The 18,988-nt window shown below is 42.4% G+C and overlaps 1 protein-coding gene across 1 annotated transcript in view; it reads left to right on the top strand.

Annotated features, from left to right (window-relative positions):
* GORASP2 (golgi reassembly stacking protein 2) overlaps window positions 1-18,384 on the top strand; it is a 40,068-nt gene extending 21,684 nt beyond the window's left edge. The window contains exons 3-10 of the mRNA XM_017862342.1: window positions 234-437; window positions 884-970; window positions 2,035-2,165; window positions 5,364-5,496; window positions 7,146-7,269; window positions 12,662-12,748; window positions 14,115-14,222; window positions 17,038-18,384. Of these exons, the coding sequence (XP_017717831.1) occupies window positions 234-437; window positions 884-970; window positions 2,035-2,165; window positions 5,364-5,496; window positions 7,146-7,269; window positions 12,662-12,748; window positions 14,115-14,222; window positions 17,038-17,378 (1,215 nt within the window). The 3' untranslated portion in view covers window positions 17,379-18,384. The remainder of the gene's footprint in view (window positions 1-233; window positions 438-883; window positions 971-2,034; window positions 2,166-5,363; window positions 5,497-7,145; window positions 7,270-12,661; window positions 12,749-14,114; window positions 14,223-17,037) is intronic.
* The last annotated feature ends 604 nt before the right edge of the window (window positions 18,385-18,988 follow it).

Genomic DNA, 18,988 nt, shown 5'->3' with positions numbered 1-18,988 from the left:
AAAAATACAAAAAAAAAAAAAAAAAAAACTACCCGGGCGAGGTGGCGGGCGCCTGTAGTCCCAGCTACTCGGGAGGCTGAGGCGGGAGAATGGCGTAAAACCGGGAGGCAGAGCTTGCAGTGAGCCAAGATCCGGTCACTGCACTCCAGCCTGGGCGACAGAGCAAGACTCCGTCTCAAAAAAAAAAAAAAAAAATTTATTTACTAAGGAATGTGATTTCTATATGTTCACAGAATAAAGACAATGACACTCTTAAGGATCTGCTGAAAGCAAACGTTGAAAAGCCTGTAAAAATGCTTATCTATAGCAGCAAAACGTTGGAGCTGCGAGAGACCTCAGTCACACCAAGTAACCTGTGGGGCGGCCAGGGCTTATTGGGAGTGAGCATACGTTTCTGCAGCTTTGATGGGGCAAATGAAAATGTTTGGCATGTGTTGGTAGGTATCAACTGTGAACTGTTACTGGAGGTTCATGAAGCAGTGTGGAAAGATGTTTTAACAATGGTTGTTTCTGGCTTAATAAGATTGTAAGGATATTATCATTAGGCAATTTTACCAAAATCAGCATTCATTGCTTTTAAATGTGGTACAATTTTTTTTTAAGTTGAGGAAGAGAAGGAAATGTAGAAGTTTAAGAACTTTTCTAATGATTTATTCATTATAAGATGTGTTAGAGTAGATAGCTACAAAATATTTTAAATATTAAATATTATGTAATTTTTTTGCTCAGAAGTTTAAAATATATTCTGTAGTTTCTGACATATGACACATCTCTAGCAAGACAGAAGTATACAGATTTTAAAAATCAATATAATTAAAAATTGTGACTAAACCTTGGAAGATTTTATATATTAATTTTAGGGTATGTGTTTGTGTCATTCTAGGAAGTGGAATCAAATTCTCCTGCAGCACTGGCAGGTCTTAGACCACACAGTGATTATATCATTGGAGCAGATACAGTCATGAATGAGGTAATTCATGTGTTTATTCATAGTGAAAACTATATAAAATTTTCTCATTGATGCTTGAGTTGAGAAAGATATTTGCATGCTTTGCATTTAGAGTTAAAATTTTAGTCTTTGCTGATCAAGAATAACTTATGCCTCAGGGTGTTAAATGGAACATCTGGTAGGTGTCTTATTAGGTATAGCTGTGAGGGAAAACACATACTGTGCGGCAATTGCACAGATTTTGTGTGTAGTATATAGAAATCTCTGCATACCTCAAGTCTAAATCAAATTCTCATTTTCAATTGTTCATTGATTTCATTTGCTCTTCCCCTTTTTGTTCAGTGACAGCATTAGTGCAGCTATATTAGATCCTTTTCCTTATCTGTTAGCTAGCAGAAGTATACATTGCTAAATCAAAAATGAGAGAAAAGGCTGGGCACAGTGGCTCATGCTTGTAATCTCAGCACTTTGGGAGGCTGAGATGGGAGAATTACTTGAGCTCAGGAGTTCGAGACCAGTCTGTGACCTGGTAGTGAGACCTTGTCTCTACAACAAATACAAAAATTAGCCAGGCATGGTGGTACATGCCTGTAGTCCCAGCTACCTGGGAGGCTGAGGTGGAAGGATCACTTAAGCCTGAGAGGTTGAGGCTGCAGTGAGCCAAAATCATGACACTGCACTCTAGCCCAGGCAACAGTTAGAGAGACTCTGTCTCCAAAAAAAGAAAAAAAAAAAAAAGGAGTGAGAAATAAGGTGCCCAGACAACCAGGTCTTAATAATGGGAAGTAAAAGCAGAATATGTAGAACTTGGGTATAAAAGAATTGTACTAAGAGTGCCAACTAGATCTTAAGGAACTGGCCATAAAGCCTTGTATGTAGTAAGTAGGCTTTGCTTGAATTAATATATTGAATTAAACCTGCTTGGTGTATTGGTTTTAAGAAGTGATTTTTATGTCTAGGGCAGGGCCCAGAATCCGTATTTTTTTCTTAGGTTTCTCAGGTGATTCTAATAGTAGCCAAGTTTGAGACACACTGTTCCAAAGTACAGTAACATGAAACATTTTCCTCCTGTGACACTTTTGCAGTCTGAAGATCTATTCAGCCTTATTGAAACACATGAAGCAAAACCATTGAAACTTTATGTGTACAACACAGACACTGATAACTGTCGAGAAGTGATTATTACACCAAATTCTGCATGGGGTGGAGAAGGCAGGTAAGGTCATTTTTTAGACTAAGTTATGACTGCTTAAACATACCAGTCAGATATGTTGTAAACATTGTTTTTATTTTGAAAGAAGTTATTGGTTTATTGTAAGACTCCTCTTAAAAAAGGGAAGAGCTAGTCTAGAATATTGAAATCAATTTTTTTAAAGTACATATCTAAGGAACATAGTATACATACTGTAGTCCTTTTCTTTACTGACCTAAGAGCTAATAGCATTTCTTTTTTAATTTGAGAAATTATTGAGCATAAGCCATAATTATAGAAAAGCCTAGAATTTGGAAACTTTCCACATGTTTTCAAAAGTTCTAATCCCATGCTGGGAAAAGGATGACTTAGTTGCTGCAGGCAGGAAAAGCCTCCATTTGCTCATAGTATCTTTACCCACACTACCTGAGATTCTCTAGCTGAATGTTTTGCCACAAGTATTCTAATTTGCTGCAGTTTGAGAAAAGTAAGATAGATGTGTCATCCAAGAGTCTGGCCTATCTGGGGCAGTACTTGATCAAATTATCATTGTCCGTTGCTCAGGTTTGTAAATGCCCAGAAATATGATCTACTCGAGGCATTCAAAATTTATTCATTAGAAGAGGCACTTCCTCATATAAACTAAATTTGCAGAGAAGCTGCTGTATTTATTTGAATAGCAAATTTTCAGTTTGCAATAGAAAAATACCCCCTCTCCAGTTAGAAGAATACTCAAGTCAGATTAGTACCACAGGAGTGCCTGGTGAGCGTGGAATCAACTGGAGGAAGAGATTCTGTGGACAGTGAAGACCAATGGCAAAAAACATCACATATTCTTTCATTTTTAATTATGTTAACTACATTTGGCTACATTCTTTGGAAGACATTTTTTCTTTTGATGTGTTTAATACTGTCAGTTGGCCATTGCATTAGCTAGGCCCATACAGAACATTTTCCTCAGTCTGCCTCTGACCATGCATCTGGTCTTTTTGTGCCTCTGTTATTCCTTCCTCAGAGGCTGACCACATTTCATTTATTAAATCTTATTTCTCTTAATTTCATTCTTAGGCTATCTTTACGTTTGGCCAGGGTCTTGCTGTTGCCTCAAATGCATTGTCTATTACTACTTAATTACTTTGATCAATAAGCACCTTGTTTTCAAATGTAGCTACCCCTGAAAGGCTATAATTGGTCAATATAAATTATTTAATCTAAATAATATAAATTATTTCTCTAAATCTATGTGAGATCCAGTCTAGGGAGAATTGCAGGGTTTTGTTTGTTTGGAGGCAGGGTCTTGCTATCTCCGCTGGAGCACAATCATAGTTCACTACAGCCTTTAACTCCTGGGCTCAAGCTGTCCTCCTGCCTCAGCTTCCTGAGTACCTGGGACTACAGGTGTACACACTGTACTCAGTTAATGTGGAAACTCTTTTTTAGAGATGGGGCCTTGCTTTGTTTCCCAGGCTAGTCTTGAACTCCTCACTTCAAGCAATCTTCCCACCTTGGCCTCCCAAAGTCCTGGGATTATAGGTGTGAGCCTCCGTGCCTGGCTGAATTGCAGTTTTGATTGTGAGAGAAGAAGGAAGAAATAACCGTAAGATGAAGCATCATTGTGCACATCAGACTGGTTAAAGAGGAGCTAGGCCTGGCATGGTGGCTCACGCCCGTAATGCTACCGCTTTGGGAGGCTGAGGCAGGTGGATCACTTGAACTCAGGAGTTCAGTACCAGCCTGGGCAACCTGATGAACCCTCGTCTCTACAAAAAATACAAAAATTAGCCAGACGTGGTGGCACGCGCCTGTAGTCCCAGCTACTCAGGAAGCTGAGGCGGGAGGATTGCTTGAGCCCAGGAGGCAGAGATTGCAGTGAACCAAGATCATGCAACTGCACTACAGCCTGGGCAACAGAATAATAAATTGTCTCATAAATAAATAAAGTAATTAATTAATTAAAAAGAGCTGAAGTTGGCCACTGCCTGCTCACCCAGCTTTTGGTGGCAGTGGAGATAGTAGATGGTGTGGCAGGAGAAAGGCACAGAGATATTCATGCATGGCCTACTCTGAAAGTGTCAAGTTGTTTGGGAAATAAAAGACATCATGATGGAAACATAAGTTGGAACCTGATTGTAGAGAGCCTTAAATACCACGGTCAGGACTTCTGATATATTTTGAGCAACTGAGGCTGTGATAATTGTATCAGTAGGGGGTTTTGGGTTCAAATGGTAAAAACCAGCTGTCACCATCGTAAGCAAGTAACATACTTATTGATATGGATTAGCTCATATAATCAAGGAAACAGCTGAAGAACCAGATGTAGAAAGGACAGGACTCAGAAAACCTCTAGGGATTTAGATAGGAAGAAGTATTTGGCAATGTCATCAGCATTCATTCTACTAAAGCCATTTTTGTTTTTTCTCTGACTCCCAAGGTTTGCAGCCATGGGCAAGAGAAATTGGCCTGGCTTTGACCATGAGCCATGCCCTTGGTTTGGGCAGGGCAGACACTCTGATTGACAGTCCTACCAGCACTGCACACAACAGCAGAGAAGTAATTCCCCAAAGGGAGGAAAGAGAAAGGAATGTTGAGAAGACATCAGACTAGAAAGAAGCAATGTGATCACATCTTACTAGAAAAATGCCTCTGGTGGCAGTGGGAAGTTGAAATAGAAGTATGTTCAATCTGGGTTGAACATACATGACTGATTTGTGTCAGGGTTCTGAAAGAGAACTATGGAATGTGTAAATGATGTCATCATGCAGAAGTGCTTAGAGCTCTTCAGTGGAAAGGCTGTATATATGTCATTCATTTAGCAAATAATCATCAAATGTCTGCCATGTGCCAGCAGCTATGAAGGCAGTTAACAGACAAGGTCTCTGCCCTTAAGGACCTTAACATTTTGTTGGGGGAGATAGATAGTAAATAAATATGCAGTGTGTTGGATGGTGATGAATGCTTGAAAAATAAAGGAGTAAGGGTGGTATCCACAGTGGAGGGAAGGGTGCTGTTTTCTGTGGGGTGGTCTGGGACCTCTGCTTAGATGACATTATCTAAAAGAATAGAAATTTGTTTTTATCTTTTAAAATATCAAAGAAGGGAGTGCATGTTCAGGGCAACTTGAATCTATGCTCTTGGGTTACCTACCCCCCCCCAAAAAAAAAACACCTCAAAGAAATACAAGCTGTGATTGATAACAATGTTAAGAAAAAAATGTTTTTATAGCCTAGGATGTGGCATTGGATATGGTTATTTGCATCGAATACCTACACGCCCATTTGAAGAAGGAAAGAAAATTTCTCTTCCAGGACAAATGGCTGGTACACCTATTACACCTCTTAAAGATGGGTTTACAGAGGTAAGGTCACATTCTTACCTAAGTATATCATAAAGTTTTTTTACCAAAACAAGTCATGTATTTCAGTGTATATGGCAGTAGCACTATGAAATAGGGTAGACGATGAGTTAAGTATTGATTGTGTTAAATTTAAGGTTCCGGTAAGATACCGAGATAGAGGTGAGATACATGAGTCTGGGTTATAGGAAAAAGGACAGGGCTAGAGATAAAGATGTGGGAATCATCAGCAAAGAGAGGGTAATGTAACCCAGTGGCTGTTAGGACAGCTGTACAGCTAGGGACTGGGTCTGGGCGGGTCGCCGTCTTGAAAATCTGGATGGGCAGAGATCTAGCAAAGGAAGCTCAGCAGGAGGCCAGAGGGAAAACCAAGCTTCAAGAAATCAGACACAGTGTCAGGTACTGCAGAGAAGTTAGGTGAAAGGAGTGAAAAAACCATGTCCTGGGCAAGAGCAATTTCAGAGACTTGCCAGGGGACAAACACAAATTGCAGGTCAGCAGAGTGAATAGGTGAAAAGGTGCTGCTAGTTGTTGCTTATTGTTTCAAGAAACGATTGAGAAAACAAGGAGAGCTATGTGTGTGGGGGTCATGAGGGGAGTGAAGGGGCTATTACAGGATCAAAGTAAGACTTTTCAAGAAACAAGAGAGATTTGAACAGGCTTATAGGGTTTTTGAATGTTTCTTAAGGAGGCATCTCAGGGCAGTTAACTCTTGTCTGCATAACTAAATAAAACCAAATACCCAAAAGAAAATGCTGCTGTTGTAAAAACAGAGCTGCTGCCACTGTGGTTTTGTCTACACAGTTTGGCCGTCTTCAATTCTAGAGGAAGGAAAGAAGAGCTGCTGGGAAGTTTCACCTCCAACATTGGCTCATGGCCAGAGCCAATATAGTTACATGTTCAGACCCCAACCACCATATCCACTGGCCCTAATCAGGGCTTTCCCAGTTGAACCTCTTTGGGTAGTTTGAGAAGATGAGAGAGTGACTAGCAGCTAGGCAAAGGGTCGGAATACAGGTTGTCTCGGAAGGTACCGAAGGACACTGGAGCTGCTGCAGAAGGTGGATTATTCAGAAATGAAACCACCCATCTGTAGAGTCCATATAGACTCCTTTTTTTCTTCTCCTGAAAAGTGGAGATCTGCCTGCTACATTTATTCACTGATGAGAAGAATATTAAATGCACTCATGAGGTTGGAAATCTTGAGAAGTCTATCATGTATTAAGACTTCCAGCTGATTTCTTTCCTGAGCAGTGAAAGTTAAAACAAATAAACCAGCTGGGAATTCAGACAGAAGAGGAAAGCAGTGGTGGTTTAAAGATTGAATAAAATGATTTCCAGGTGGTGAGGAGAGAGGAGCGAGTAGAATCTCTTCTAGTGTGAAAGTATCAAGAGCATTGTGTGCAACTTGGGGTAGAAGCCATGTGTCCCAAGACTAGAAGTGACAGGACAGAGAGATGCTTACAGTACATGGTCCGTGACATGTACCAAAATTAGGAGGGAGGGTCTGGAGGCAGATGTGCCAAATGAAGCTTAGGACAGCTCATATGTGAACCAAATATGTATCTGCAGGGCAGGTAAGAGCCAATATTTATATTTTCTTTTAAATAAACTTAAGTAATCTTCATGTTTTTTTTTTCTCTTTTTGGAAGGTCCAGCTGTCCTCAGTTAATCCCCCGTCTTTGTCACCACCAGGAACTACAGGAATTGAACAGAGTCTGGCTGGACTTTCTATTAGCTCAACTCCACCAGCTGTCAGTAGTGTTCTCAGTACAGGTGTGCAGAAAAATATATTCTGTTTTCAGTCTATTTTATGTAATATTATTGCATAGAATTTTAAAAAATGACCAGACACAGTGGCTCACACCTGTCATTCCAGCACTTTGGGAGGCCAAGGCAGGAGGATTGCTTGAGCTCAGGAGCTCTAGACCAGCATGGGCAATATAGTGGAACCCTATCTCTCCAAAAAAAATTTTTTTTTAATTAGCCAGGTGTGGTGGTGTGCACCTGTAGTCCCAGCTACTCAAGAGGCTGAGATGGGAGGATTGCTTGAGCCTCGGAGGTTGTGGCGGCAGTGAGCTGTGATTGTGCCACTGCATTCCAGCCTGGTTGACAGAGTGAGACCCTGTCTCAAAAAAAAGAATTTAAAACATTAATGCCAGTGTACCTTGAAAACTGCATATATACTCTGTGTTGACAGGTACTGGCTGTGAAAGCTTGTTCTAAATCACCATGTGGATACACACGGGGCTTAAACGTCTTCCCTGCTTATTTTAGACCCTGAGCTTTCCTTAGATTCTACAACTTGTAAAGCCAGAACTCTTGACTTGAAATTCTGTTTAACTGCTCTGGTTACACAACACATTTGCGTGTTTCTGAAGTAGTAGGCACTGGGGATGCAAAAGTGAGGAGGAGCTCAGTCTTGCTTAGGGGACATGTCCCTGTCTCCTTCCCTTTTTTTTTTTTTGAAACAGAGTTTCACTCTTTTTGCCCAGGCTGGAGTGCAATGGCATGGTCTTGGCTTACTGCAACCTCTGCCTCCTGGGTTCAAGCGATTCTCATGCCTCAGCCTCCCGAGTGTCAGGGATTACAGGCACATGCCACCATACGGCGGCCAATTTTTGTATATTTAGTAGAGACAGGGTTTCATCACATTGGCCAGGCTGGTCTTGAACTCCTGATCTCAGGTGATTTGCCCTCCTCGGCCTCCCAAAGTGCTGGGATTACAAGCGTGAGTCACTGTACCCAGCCTCCTTCCTTTTCTTCATCCCTTGTTCTACCTGATATAGTCCTTTTTGTTTATTTTGGGTTTTATTTATTTATTTTTGATAGCTTTCTCAAGATAAAATGCATATTAACCATACAATTCACCTGCTTAAAGTATACAATCCAGTATTTTGTTAGTGTATTTGTAGAGTTGTACAACCAATAACCTCAATCAGTTTCAGAATAATTTATCACATCAAAAGAAACCCTGTACCCATTATCAGTTTTTCTGAAGTTTTTAGTTTTCATGTTTTTGTAGGGATGTGGTCTCTCTGTTGCCCAGGCTGGTCTCTAAGTCCTGGCCTCAAGTGATCATCCTGCCTTGGCCTCCCAAATGGTTGGAATTACAGGTGCTAGCCATGGCTGCTAGCCTCATTATTACCTTTTATTCCTGGGCTCTCTTAAATATTTATATTCACAATTTGTTTATATCCCACTTTGTTCTGTAATGGACTTAAAACAGCCTACCAAGATGCAGTAGTAAGGTTGCCAGTTTGGTGTCTGTAATTGGTCTCCTAGGTTCTCATCCCAGCTCTTTAGTCCTGGTTTTATTTCTCTAGATGAAATTTAAAATTTCAAACATACACAAAAGAGCTGGAATTGTATAATGAACCCCATCACCCAACTTTATCAATTATCAAGATTGGGATATACTTCCCTTTGCCTTCTTTGCTGGTTTTCTTTTTTTCCAGCTTTACCGATAAATAATTTGCATACCATAAATTAATTTGCAATAAGTAAACAACTAAATGATTTTTAGTAAATTCGTAGACTTGTGCAGTCATCACCACAATCGTTTTAGAATGCTTCCTAGATGAAATTAAATATTAATGTCATCAGTCTCTAATCATAGAGTTGAAAGGGAATTGAGAGTTTATTTCATCCAAGTGGTATAAGTCCTTTTTATGATATTACAATTTTTTGCCTACATCTCATCACATAATTCTCTAGTTTATTCCTGAATAGACTTAGTAAGGGGTAGGGTAGTGTACTTCCCAAGGCAGCAGCCCATTCTGAGTCTGAATTACTCGTATTTGTTTTAGAGTAAGCGTGTTCCAGATGCTTTTTTTTTTATTACTGTATTTTTTATTTTTTAGACAGAGTCTCACTCTGTTGCCCAGGCAGGCTGGAGTGCAGTGGCACTATCTTTGCCCACTGCAATCTCCGGCTCCCAGGTTCAAGCAGTTCTCCTGCCTCAGCCTTCCCAAGTAGCCATGATTGATTACAGGCACATGCCACCACACCCAGCTAATTTTTGTATTTTTAGTAGAGATGGGGTTTTGCTATGTTGGCCAGGCTGGTCTCAAACTCCTGACCTCAGGTGACCCACCCGCCTCTGCCTCCCAAAGTGCTGGGATTACAGGCATGAGCCACTGTGCCCAGCCCTTTTTTTTTGAGGCAGAGTTTCGCTCTTGTTGCCCAGGCTGGAGTGCAGTGGTGAGATCTCAGCTCACTGCACCCTCCGCCTCCTGGGTTCAAGCGATTCTCCTGCCTCAGCCTCCCGAGTAGCTGGGACTACAGGCGTGCACCACCATGCCTGGCTAATTTTTTGTATTTTTAATAGAGATGGCGTTTCACTGTTTTGGGCTGGTCTCGAACTCCTGACCTCAGGTGATCCACCCGCCTCAGCTTCCCAAAGTGCTGGGATTACAGGCATGAGCCATTGCGCCTGGCCCCAGATGCACTTCTGATTTTAGGAGATAGTTGTCATGTCTCTTCAAGCCCCAGTTTCTCTTTGACATTTTAAATCTTTTCTCATTACGTTGTAGTTATACTTGTATTGTCTTTTAAGCACATGCACAGAGATCCCTGGCTTATGGCACTGCAGAGAAATGGCTTCTTGACGTTTAAGGACAAATGTAAATAAAGCATGAATTGCTCAAAAGAGACCGAAAGAAATTGACATCATCACTTTTGAGTAAATAAATTTTAAAAGACTAAAATATTCTAGCATCATAACACGTGAGAAACAACTTTTGATGGGCATTTTCCATCTTCACTTTTCGTTATGTTGCTTGCAAAGTAGCCCATACATTGTAATATAATGTAATATAATAGCCCATATAATGTAACTGTAGAGATATAAAAGTAACTGTAGAGAAATAAAAGTATATGTCTTTTAAACTTTTTTGTGGATTTGAATATTTTGGATTATAAAATTTTTTAGAAAATGACTACAATTTTGAAGTAGCATTGATCATTGTGACCTGCTTGATTTTCTGCAGTGTATCACCTTTTCCTTTTTTTTTTTTTTTTTTTTTTTATTTTGAGACGGAGTCTTGCTCTGTCGCCCCAGGCTGGAGTGCAGTGGCATGATCTTGGCTCACTGCAACCTCTACCTCCCGGGTTCAAGTGATTCTCCTGCCTCAGCCTCCCAAGTAGCTGGGATTACAGGTGCTCACCACCATGCCCAGTTAATTTTGTATTTTTAGTAGAGACAGAGTTTCACCATGTTGCCCAAGCTGATCTTGAACCACTGACCTCAGGTGACCCGCCCGCCTCACCCTCCCAAAGTGCTGGGATTACAGGCATGAGCCACTGTGCCTGGCCCGAGTGTATCACCATTTTACATGTTATGTATTTTACTTATTTGATCTTTCTCCTTTCCTTTTCCTGCCCCTCATTAGAATGGAAATTTCCTGAAGGTTCTGATTTCTGTTTTCTTCATGTTGTAAAGTGCCTCAGTGCCTAGAACAATGTGTAACATACAGTAGGTGCCCCCCAAAAAACTTGAACGAATGACCACACTCAACTGTCCATTCAGCTCCTTTGAGAATCTGATGAAAGCAAAGAACCTGCCTTCCAAAACTTGTTGTATACAATTTTAGGAGCTTCACAGACCCTCTGAAGCCCATTTGTGGGCCCTAGATTTAGAATTCCTGGCTTAGATTTAGTCAGTTATTTTTGAGACTTGTGAATGTATCTATCCTTTAAGAATGAAAAGAGCTGGATGCAGTGGCTCACGCCTGTAATCCCAGCACTTTGGGAGGCCAACACGGGCGGATCACAAGGTCAGGAGATCAAGACCATCCTGGCGAACATGGTGAAACCCCATCTCTACTAAAAATACAAAATATTAGCCGGGCGTGGTGGCGGGCGCCTGTAATCCCAGCTACTTGAGAGGCTGAGGCAGGAGAATGGCGTGAACCCGGGAGGCGGAGCTTGCAGTGAGCTGAGATCGCGCCACTGCACTCCAGCCTGGGTGACAGAGCGAGACTCCGTCTCAAACAAACAAAAAAAAGAATGAAAAGAAACTTATGTGAAAGATTTTATTGGGAAATAGAAGAAATTTGCTTGACCAATCCAAGCTGCTTTTATTTTCTTAAAACCGAGATTTCAAAACAAATATAAAAAAATTATAGCATTGCTATTGTGTTTGACCACTTACGAAGTGCACACTCACTAACACTTTGGTACAGAGTAGAAAACAGATTCTTATATTTGAGTGAAATTATGCAGTCTGGGAACTGGTAGAGCATTTGCCAATGCTTCAGTTAGACTTTTTTCTTATTTTTTGCTTGCCTCTGAATTCCACAGAAAAGTAGATAAATGAATAAATAATAGACTGCCTGCATGGTTGCTTCATACTTTTAGGCACAATTTATTCCTGCTGCCGTATTTAAGCAGATCTGTAAGACAAAATCTGGAATCTGTGTGCTAGATAAGTGAAAATGAATGCTAAATAGGTGAAAGATGTGCTTTCATGTATTGTTTCGACATCAGCAAAACCTCCCACTGGGGTAGGTGGTAAACATGATTAGGTGGTATCCTAAGGCTTGTACTTGAAGAACATAACCCCCTCAAGCTAATGTTAGTACACATGGAAATGTGTTAGAATTCGAAGGACTGTCACAGAACCTAAGGTCAAAAGGAAATGGACATTCAGGAAGCCAAGTCATTCTCTTCATCCTAGAGGTTCATGTGCTCTTTTGTCTCTTTCAGGCCACCTATGTCATTCTCTTCTTTCACAGACCAGCATTCACTGTTTCACAGGGCACATGGTCCCCCTGCAACCCCCGACTTACGTGGTATCTTGTTTAGGAGCCCAGTTGAGATTGACTAGAATCCTTGTGTCCCATATACAAATGTCTAAGACTGTTTTCTAATCCAGCCCTGCTTGGGTCAGTTGTAAAGCTCTTGTCCAGTGAGCTGGGCTGGGGTGGGACTGCACGGCCTCCTGCCCTCTTGTCACAGGCTCTGGTAACAGCCTTTGTTGAGAGCCATGGGCAGAGTTAGTGGATCTGCAGTAAAGGGTGATGGACAGTCAGTTGCAGCTGGAAATCAGGACCAAATGAAGACCTGACCACAGGGCAAGGAGGGACTGCAGATTGTCCTAACATGTTCTTTTCATTTTTTGTCGACTAAATTTGTTAGAGATGAAAAGATTGTGCTTTCTTTTTAGGTGTACCAACAGTACCGTTATTGCCACCACAAGTAAACCAGTCCCTCACTTCTGTGCCACCAATGAACCCAGCTACTACTTTACCAGGTAACCACCAGGGGACTAGAGATGTGGCTGTTGATAACAGTATTACTGATATTTGCATCTTCAGAACAATGAAAAATATTCTACCTATGTCGTAACTTTTTATGTCTTTTAATCTCAATTTATCTCTGCAATAAGTTTCTGATAAATGAAAGCTAGGGCAGCTCTCCTTAGTAGACAGGCACGTGCCACCACACCCAGCTAATTTTTGTATTTTTAGTAGAGATGGGGTTTTGCTATGTTGGCCAGGCTGGTCTCAAACTCCTGACCTCAGGTGACCCACCCGCCTCTGCCTCCCAAAGTGCTGGGATTACAGGCATGAGCCACTGTGCCCGGCCCTTTTTTTTTGAGGCAGAGTTTCGCTCTTGTTGCCCAGGCTGGAGTGCAATGGCACGATCTCAGCTCACTGCAACCTCCGCCCCCCAGGTTCAAGCGATTCTCCTGCCTCAGCCTCCTGAGTAGCTGGGACTACAGGTCCGTGCCATTTACCTGCTAGTTAGCTGCGGAGCCTAGTGCTCCTTACCCCCGGCTAGTGGCCACCTGCTGCCCCTGCAGTTCCACAGTGCAGCATAAGCCAGGAATAAGGAATCTGCAGAAGTCCATTCTCCATTGTCTCATTAGTGAGGACTTCCTGACAGTAGTTCGTGGGAGCCTAGAAGAGAAGGCTTCTTATTTGGTCTTTAGTAGCTCTAACATTAAGTTAAATTTTTGTGTTTTTCTCTTCATATTCCCAGTGAAGACCAAGTTCCTTTATCCAGCCAATAATAATCAAATATTATTTTAGTGATCAAATATACTTTCATTGTGAGCGCTTTTAATGTATGACTAAAAGTGTCATTATCCAAGCATATTAAGCCATGAACCAAATGTGTGCACACAGAGAATGATGAAGCAAGTGTGCTGATACATGGACATGTGGGAATTTGGGTGAAAGGTGGATTCTTTTTACTACTTTTGCAACTGTAAGTCTGCAATTATTTTTCAGAATAAGAAATTTAAAAGTCATAGAGACTGTAAACCTCAACCATCAAAGAAAAATTCAGTTTCATTGTCTTCCATATCTACTGAAACAAATCAGCCTTTTCTCCAAGGCACTCGGGCCATCATCATTCTTATTCCAGAGTGTTAAGAGTATTAGTTATTTATTTTCATCTTTACCCATTTAGCCACCTAATCACTTAGGTAGAGAAATATATTTCAGTTAAGTGAAGTTTCGTTGTAATATGATTATGATACAAAACTGCTACACATTAGGTAGACTTCTGGTACTGTCACTTAGAAGTGGCTGGGATTGTTTTTAATACACAAGGATTTATTTCTTCCCCAGGTCAAGTGATTTCCCTTTTTTTGTTTTCTGCCTTCTCTTCAGGTCTGATGCCTTTACCAGCAGGACTGCCCAACCTCCCCAACCTCAACCTCAACCTCCCGGCACCACACATCATGCCAGGGGTTGGCTTACCAGAACTTGTAAACCCAGGTATGTTGCAGATCTCGCCCTCCTAGGACTCTCTCTAATAAAAGTTTTATTCAGGAATGCCCATCTTCCTCATTTTTTTCTGGAAAGAGCAAATCAGTTTAACAGATTTCAGCTACTTCAAATAAATATTCATCTTTTTTGATTAAAAAGCTTAAGAGGATCATGCCTGTAATCCCAGCACTTTGGGAGGCCGAGGTGAGTGGATCACCTGAGGTTAGGAGTTCAAGACCAGCCTGGCCAACATGGCAAAACCCCGTCTCTACTGAAAAAATATAAACATTAGCCGGGCATGGTGGCAGGTGCCTGTAGTCCCAGCTATGCAGGAGGCTGAGACAGAAGAATCACAGTACTGCACTCCAGCCTGGGCAACAGAGCAAGACTTCATCTCAGCAAAAAAAAGCTTAAGAGGAAAGAGGAATGTCTCTGAGTCCCTGCTGCCTCTCCTCCTCCTCCCGCTCCTCCTCCTATCCCTGCACCCTGATGGCTTAGCCTCAGAAAAGCCAGGGTAGCAATCAAGCACAGTGGCGTGGCCCTGCTGCATTGACTTTAATGAAGGTATGCAGGCTGCCTAGTGGAGGTGAATGAATTCCCCGCCATTCTCTTCATATTTGGAGCCGCTGCCACCGGGGAGGTAGTGGAGCCTATTGTGCATAGCCCAAGCCCAGAAATTATGCCATAAAACGTCTCCCCTGCTCAGCCGACTGGGCTTGTATTTTTGGTTTTGTTTAGCTTTTTCGAGACAGAGTGTTGATCACCCAGGCTGAAGTATAGTGGCGCGATCTGGGCTCATTGCAATCTCTACCTCCCAGGATCAAGCCATCCTCTCACCTCATCCTCCCAAGTAGCTGGGACTACATGTACATACCACCACACCTGGCTAATTTTTTGGAGAGACTGGGTTTCACCATGTTGCCCAGGCTGGTCTTGAACTTCTGGGCTCAGGCAATCTTCCTGCTTTGGCCTCCCAATGTGCCCAGCCAATATTCTTCTTTTTTAAAAAAATGTATATATATATATATATATAAAAACAAAACAAACATGAATATTTTCCATTATTTACAAATGCTTTTATACTTAAAACTATGGGAAATTTTAGCTGGACATGTCTAAGGTAGCAGATATTCCAAGTGTCTACCCTCAGATTTTCTGTCAGAAAATGAAGCAGCAGCGTCCTACGAGTGCATACGGTTAATGATCACCCAGCATACCTTAACCTTTGGGAGGGCTGACTTACTGGGCCGTCTCAGTAGTTTGGCCCATCAGTGATGCCAGTGAGTGATCTTACAGCACCATGGTGTGCATCGTCACCGTCTCGTTTCTGCCTAGATGATAATTACCCCTCTTGTAACACTCACCATCTGTATATATTTCTTAACCTACTTAGTTTTCAGGCCAAAGGTTTAAAAATGGAAGTACTAGGCCAGGCACAGTGGCTCATGCCTATAATCCCAGCACTTTAGGAGGCTAAAGCGGGTAGATCACCTGAGGTCAGGAGTTCAAGACCAGCCTGACCAACATGGTGAAACCCTGTCTCTTAAAAATACAAAGAGTAGCTGAGCATGGTGGCAGGTGCCTGTAATCCCAGCTACTTGGGAAGGTGAGGCGGGAGAATGGCGTAAACCCGGGAGGCGGAGGTTGTAGTGAGCTGAGATCGCACCACTGCACTCCATCCTGGGTGACAGAATGAGACTCCGTCTCAAAAAAAAAATAAAAATAAAAATGAAGTACCAGTAGTAGTCAAACTACCATTTACTGTCGCAGCGCTCACCCCACCTTTTGTGCCCTGTATTCTTGGCTCCTCCTCTGCCCCTTCCCTAAATTTGACAGACTAAGTAGTTTCACCAGCTGGTGGTTGCCCTGAACCTGTGCTTTACACCCTGCCTTTCCTTTGTTTCTTGAAATAATTCTCCTTTCCTTCATCTTGCATTTTAATTTTTTTTTTTTTTTTTTTTTTGAGACAGTCTCACTTTGTTGTTCAGGCTGGAGTGCAGTGGTGTAATCTCATTTCACTGCAACCTCCGCCTCCTGGGTTCAAGCAGTCCTCCCACCTCAGTGGCGTTGTAGTCTCTAGTAGCTGGGAGCACAGATGTGTGCCACCATGCCCAGCTAATTTTTGTATTTTTTTTAGTAGAGACGAGGTTTTGCCGTGTTGCCTAGGCTGGTCTCCAACTCCTGGGCTCAAGTGATCCTCCCGCCTTGGCCTCCCAAAATGCTGGGGTTACAGGTGTGAGCCACCACGCCTGGCCTTGCATTTTAAAATCATCATAATGAGTCCACTGAGTGTAGTATAAATAGTTATCAATCACAGGTTTTAAGCAAAGGCTGAGTACCCCTGGTGAGGGCAGTGGAAAGGGCAAGAATCCAGGCCCCTCCCTTCTGCTGCCTTTGCAAGAGGGTTGCGGCCTACCTCTCTCTGTTGTCTGTCAAGAATGCAGCTGTAACAGATTGCAGCTGGCATGGGTAAGCATGAGTCCCCCTGTCTGACATCCAGTGTAGCTGTGTCACCTGCTGGGTGGGCTGCTATCTGTTCTGACTGGAAGGATCCTATCTTTCTTCCCCGAGCCAGTTTCCCCCAGTGCTGGGCCAGGTCACGTGGAGCCTAGAAGCTGAGAACCTATTCCTCCAGGCAGCCGCAATTGTAGGGAATAGTTAACCCTGCCAGCGCCTCTATCTGGAAATCAGCCAAGGTTGTGATTTATGTTACCTCCTCAGCTTCAGTTTCCTTAATGAAATGTAAATTAAAATAGCCCTTTGACAATGCCTGCTGCCCTTTCAGTGCTGGGAGGATGTATGATCTATGCCGTTTTTGTCCTAGGTCTGCCACCTCTTCCTTCCTTGCCTCCCCGAAACTTACCTGGCATTGCACCTCTCCCCCTGCCATCCGAGTTCCTCCCGTCATTCCCCTTGGTTCCAGAGAGCTCTTCTGCAGCAAGCTCAGGAGAGCTGCTGTCTTCCCTCCCACCCACTGGCAACCCACCCTCCGACCCTGGCACAACTACTGCAAAGGCAGACGCTGCCTCCTCACTCACTGTGGATGTGATGCCCCCCACTGCCAAGGCCCCCGCCACGGTTGAGGACAGAGTCGGCGAGTCCACGCCAGTCAGCGAGAAGCCTGTTTCTGCGGCTGTGGATGCCAGTGCTTCTGAATCACCTTAACGTTGCACCGTTCTTCGGAATTGGCGTGGTATATTTATTTAACCACGGGAGTGTGTCTGGAAATGCAAACTATCATTAATTTCATACTAGTTTGTACCGTATCTGTAGGCATCCTGTAAATAATTCCTACAGGGGAAACTAAACGAGGACGTGGGTTGTTTCCTGCCAAGTTGAGTGGGGCTCACGCGCTAGGGCGAGATGTCAGAAAGTGCTTGTATTTTAAACAACCAAAAAGAATTGTAAGGGTGGCTTGCTGCCAGGCTTGCACTGCCATTCCTGCAGGTGTGCATCTTCGGGAAAGGTGGTGACGGGGCGTCCACTAGGTTTCCTGTCCCCTGCTGCTCTTTCCGTAAGAAAATGAAATATTCTATGCCTAGTACTCACACGCAACATTTCTTATACTTTGTAAGTCGTTTGCGAGACTGCAGACCACTTCACAAAACTGTAAACGGTAAAGAGATTTTACTTTTGGTCTCCGTGAGTCGCATCTCTATTAAGGTTTACACAGGAATTCCACCTGAAGACTTGTGTTAAAGTTCCACAGCGCGCACTGTTAATTGAACGTCTTTTTCTTCAGCCTATACACGGATCCTTGTTTGGAGCTCTCTGAATCACTCAGACAACATTTTGTAACTGCTGCTGTTGCTTTCTACGTCCACCTTATAAAGTGGCATTTCAAAAGAAATAAAGAAGGTGGCACAGTTTTAAACCAGAAGGTGGCACTCTGTGGCTCCTTGTAGTGTTATAGCTATACTGGGAAAGCATAGATACAGCAATAAAGTACAGTAATTTTACTTTTTTTCTTGTGTTACATCTAAATTACAACCCTTAATTGCCACGTGTGCACTTACTACTCTCCGGTGTGTCTTATTACTCTCCAGTATGTCGTGCATCTTTAACTTTTCATGTCCTATGTTTGCTTTCTCCCATTTTTAAGAGATGGTAAGTTAACTGGAGTTGATTTACTGAATGAAATTAAATGCAGATATCCATGTTTTTGAAATAAGACAAAAGTGGTTCCTCGGTTATTGCCCTGGTATGAGTCTGTAGATGCTGATCCCCTACAGGGAGGACATGGCTGAGGTGGCAGCACCCTCACATCACCCTCACGTCACTCACCCCTGACTGCCCTGCTGGACACTTGAAGTCAACGCCAGCCTGGCACTCTCCTAGGAGTCTCAGTGCCAGCCAGTTTTGGGGGTAGATCCATTTCTGGGGCTAGGTTTGTACTTAAAACTGAATGATGAAAGAAGTCTCCAGCCCTAATCATAGCTGCTTCTGTTTACACTGTGTAAATGTTTCTAGAATATTTCAGTTAATCCCATTTTTTGAAAAGGAGCTTATAACAGGTGAGGAAAGTATTCACAAGCACATTTAAATGTAATAATTTTTGGCTTTCCAGGATAGGGAAAGTTGAGAAAGTTACTACTTTCTAAAAGAGTTCTTAAATATTAAGATCTCCTTAATATTTGTTGTTTTTACATTAAAAGACAAATATTAAGGAGATCCCTTAGTGGAAAGCGAGTGAGTAATTTTTACGTTTTACAAAATGATTTTTTAAAAACAGTTCTTCCAAGGCAGTGCTTGTGAACTCTGGTGCAGCCACAGCT

The sequence above is a fragment of the Rhinopithecus bieti genome, unplaced genomic scaffold, assembly GCF_001698545.2.
Source record: "Rhinopithecus bieti isolate Rb0 unplaced genomic scaffold, ASM169854v2 scaffold_63316, whole genome shotgun sequence".
NCBI lineage: Eukaryota > Metazoa > Chordata > Mammalia > Primates > Cercopithecidae > Rhinopithecus > Rhinopithecus bieti.
This window is presented reverse-complemented; position numbering and strand designations above follow the sequence as displayed.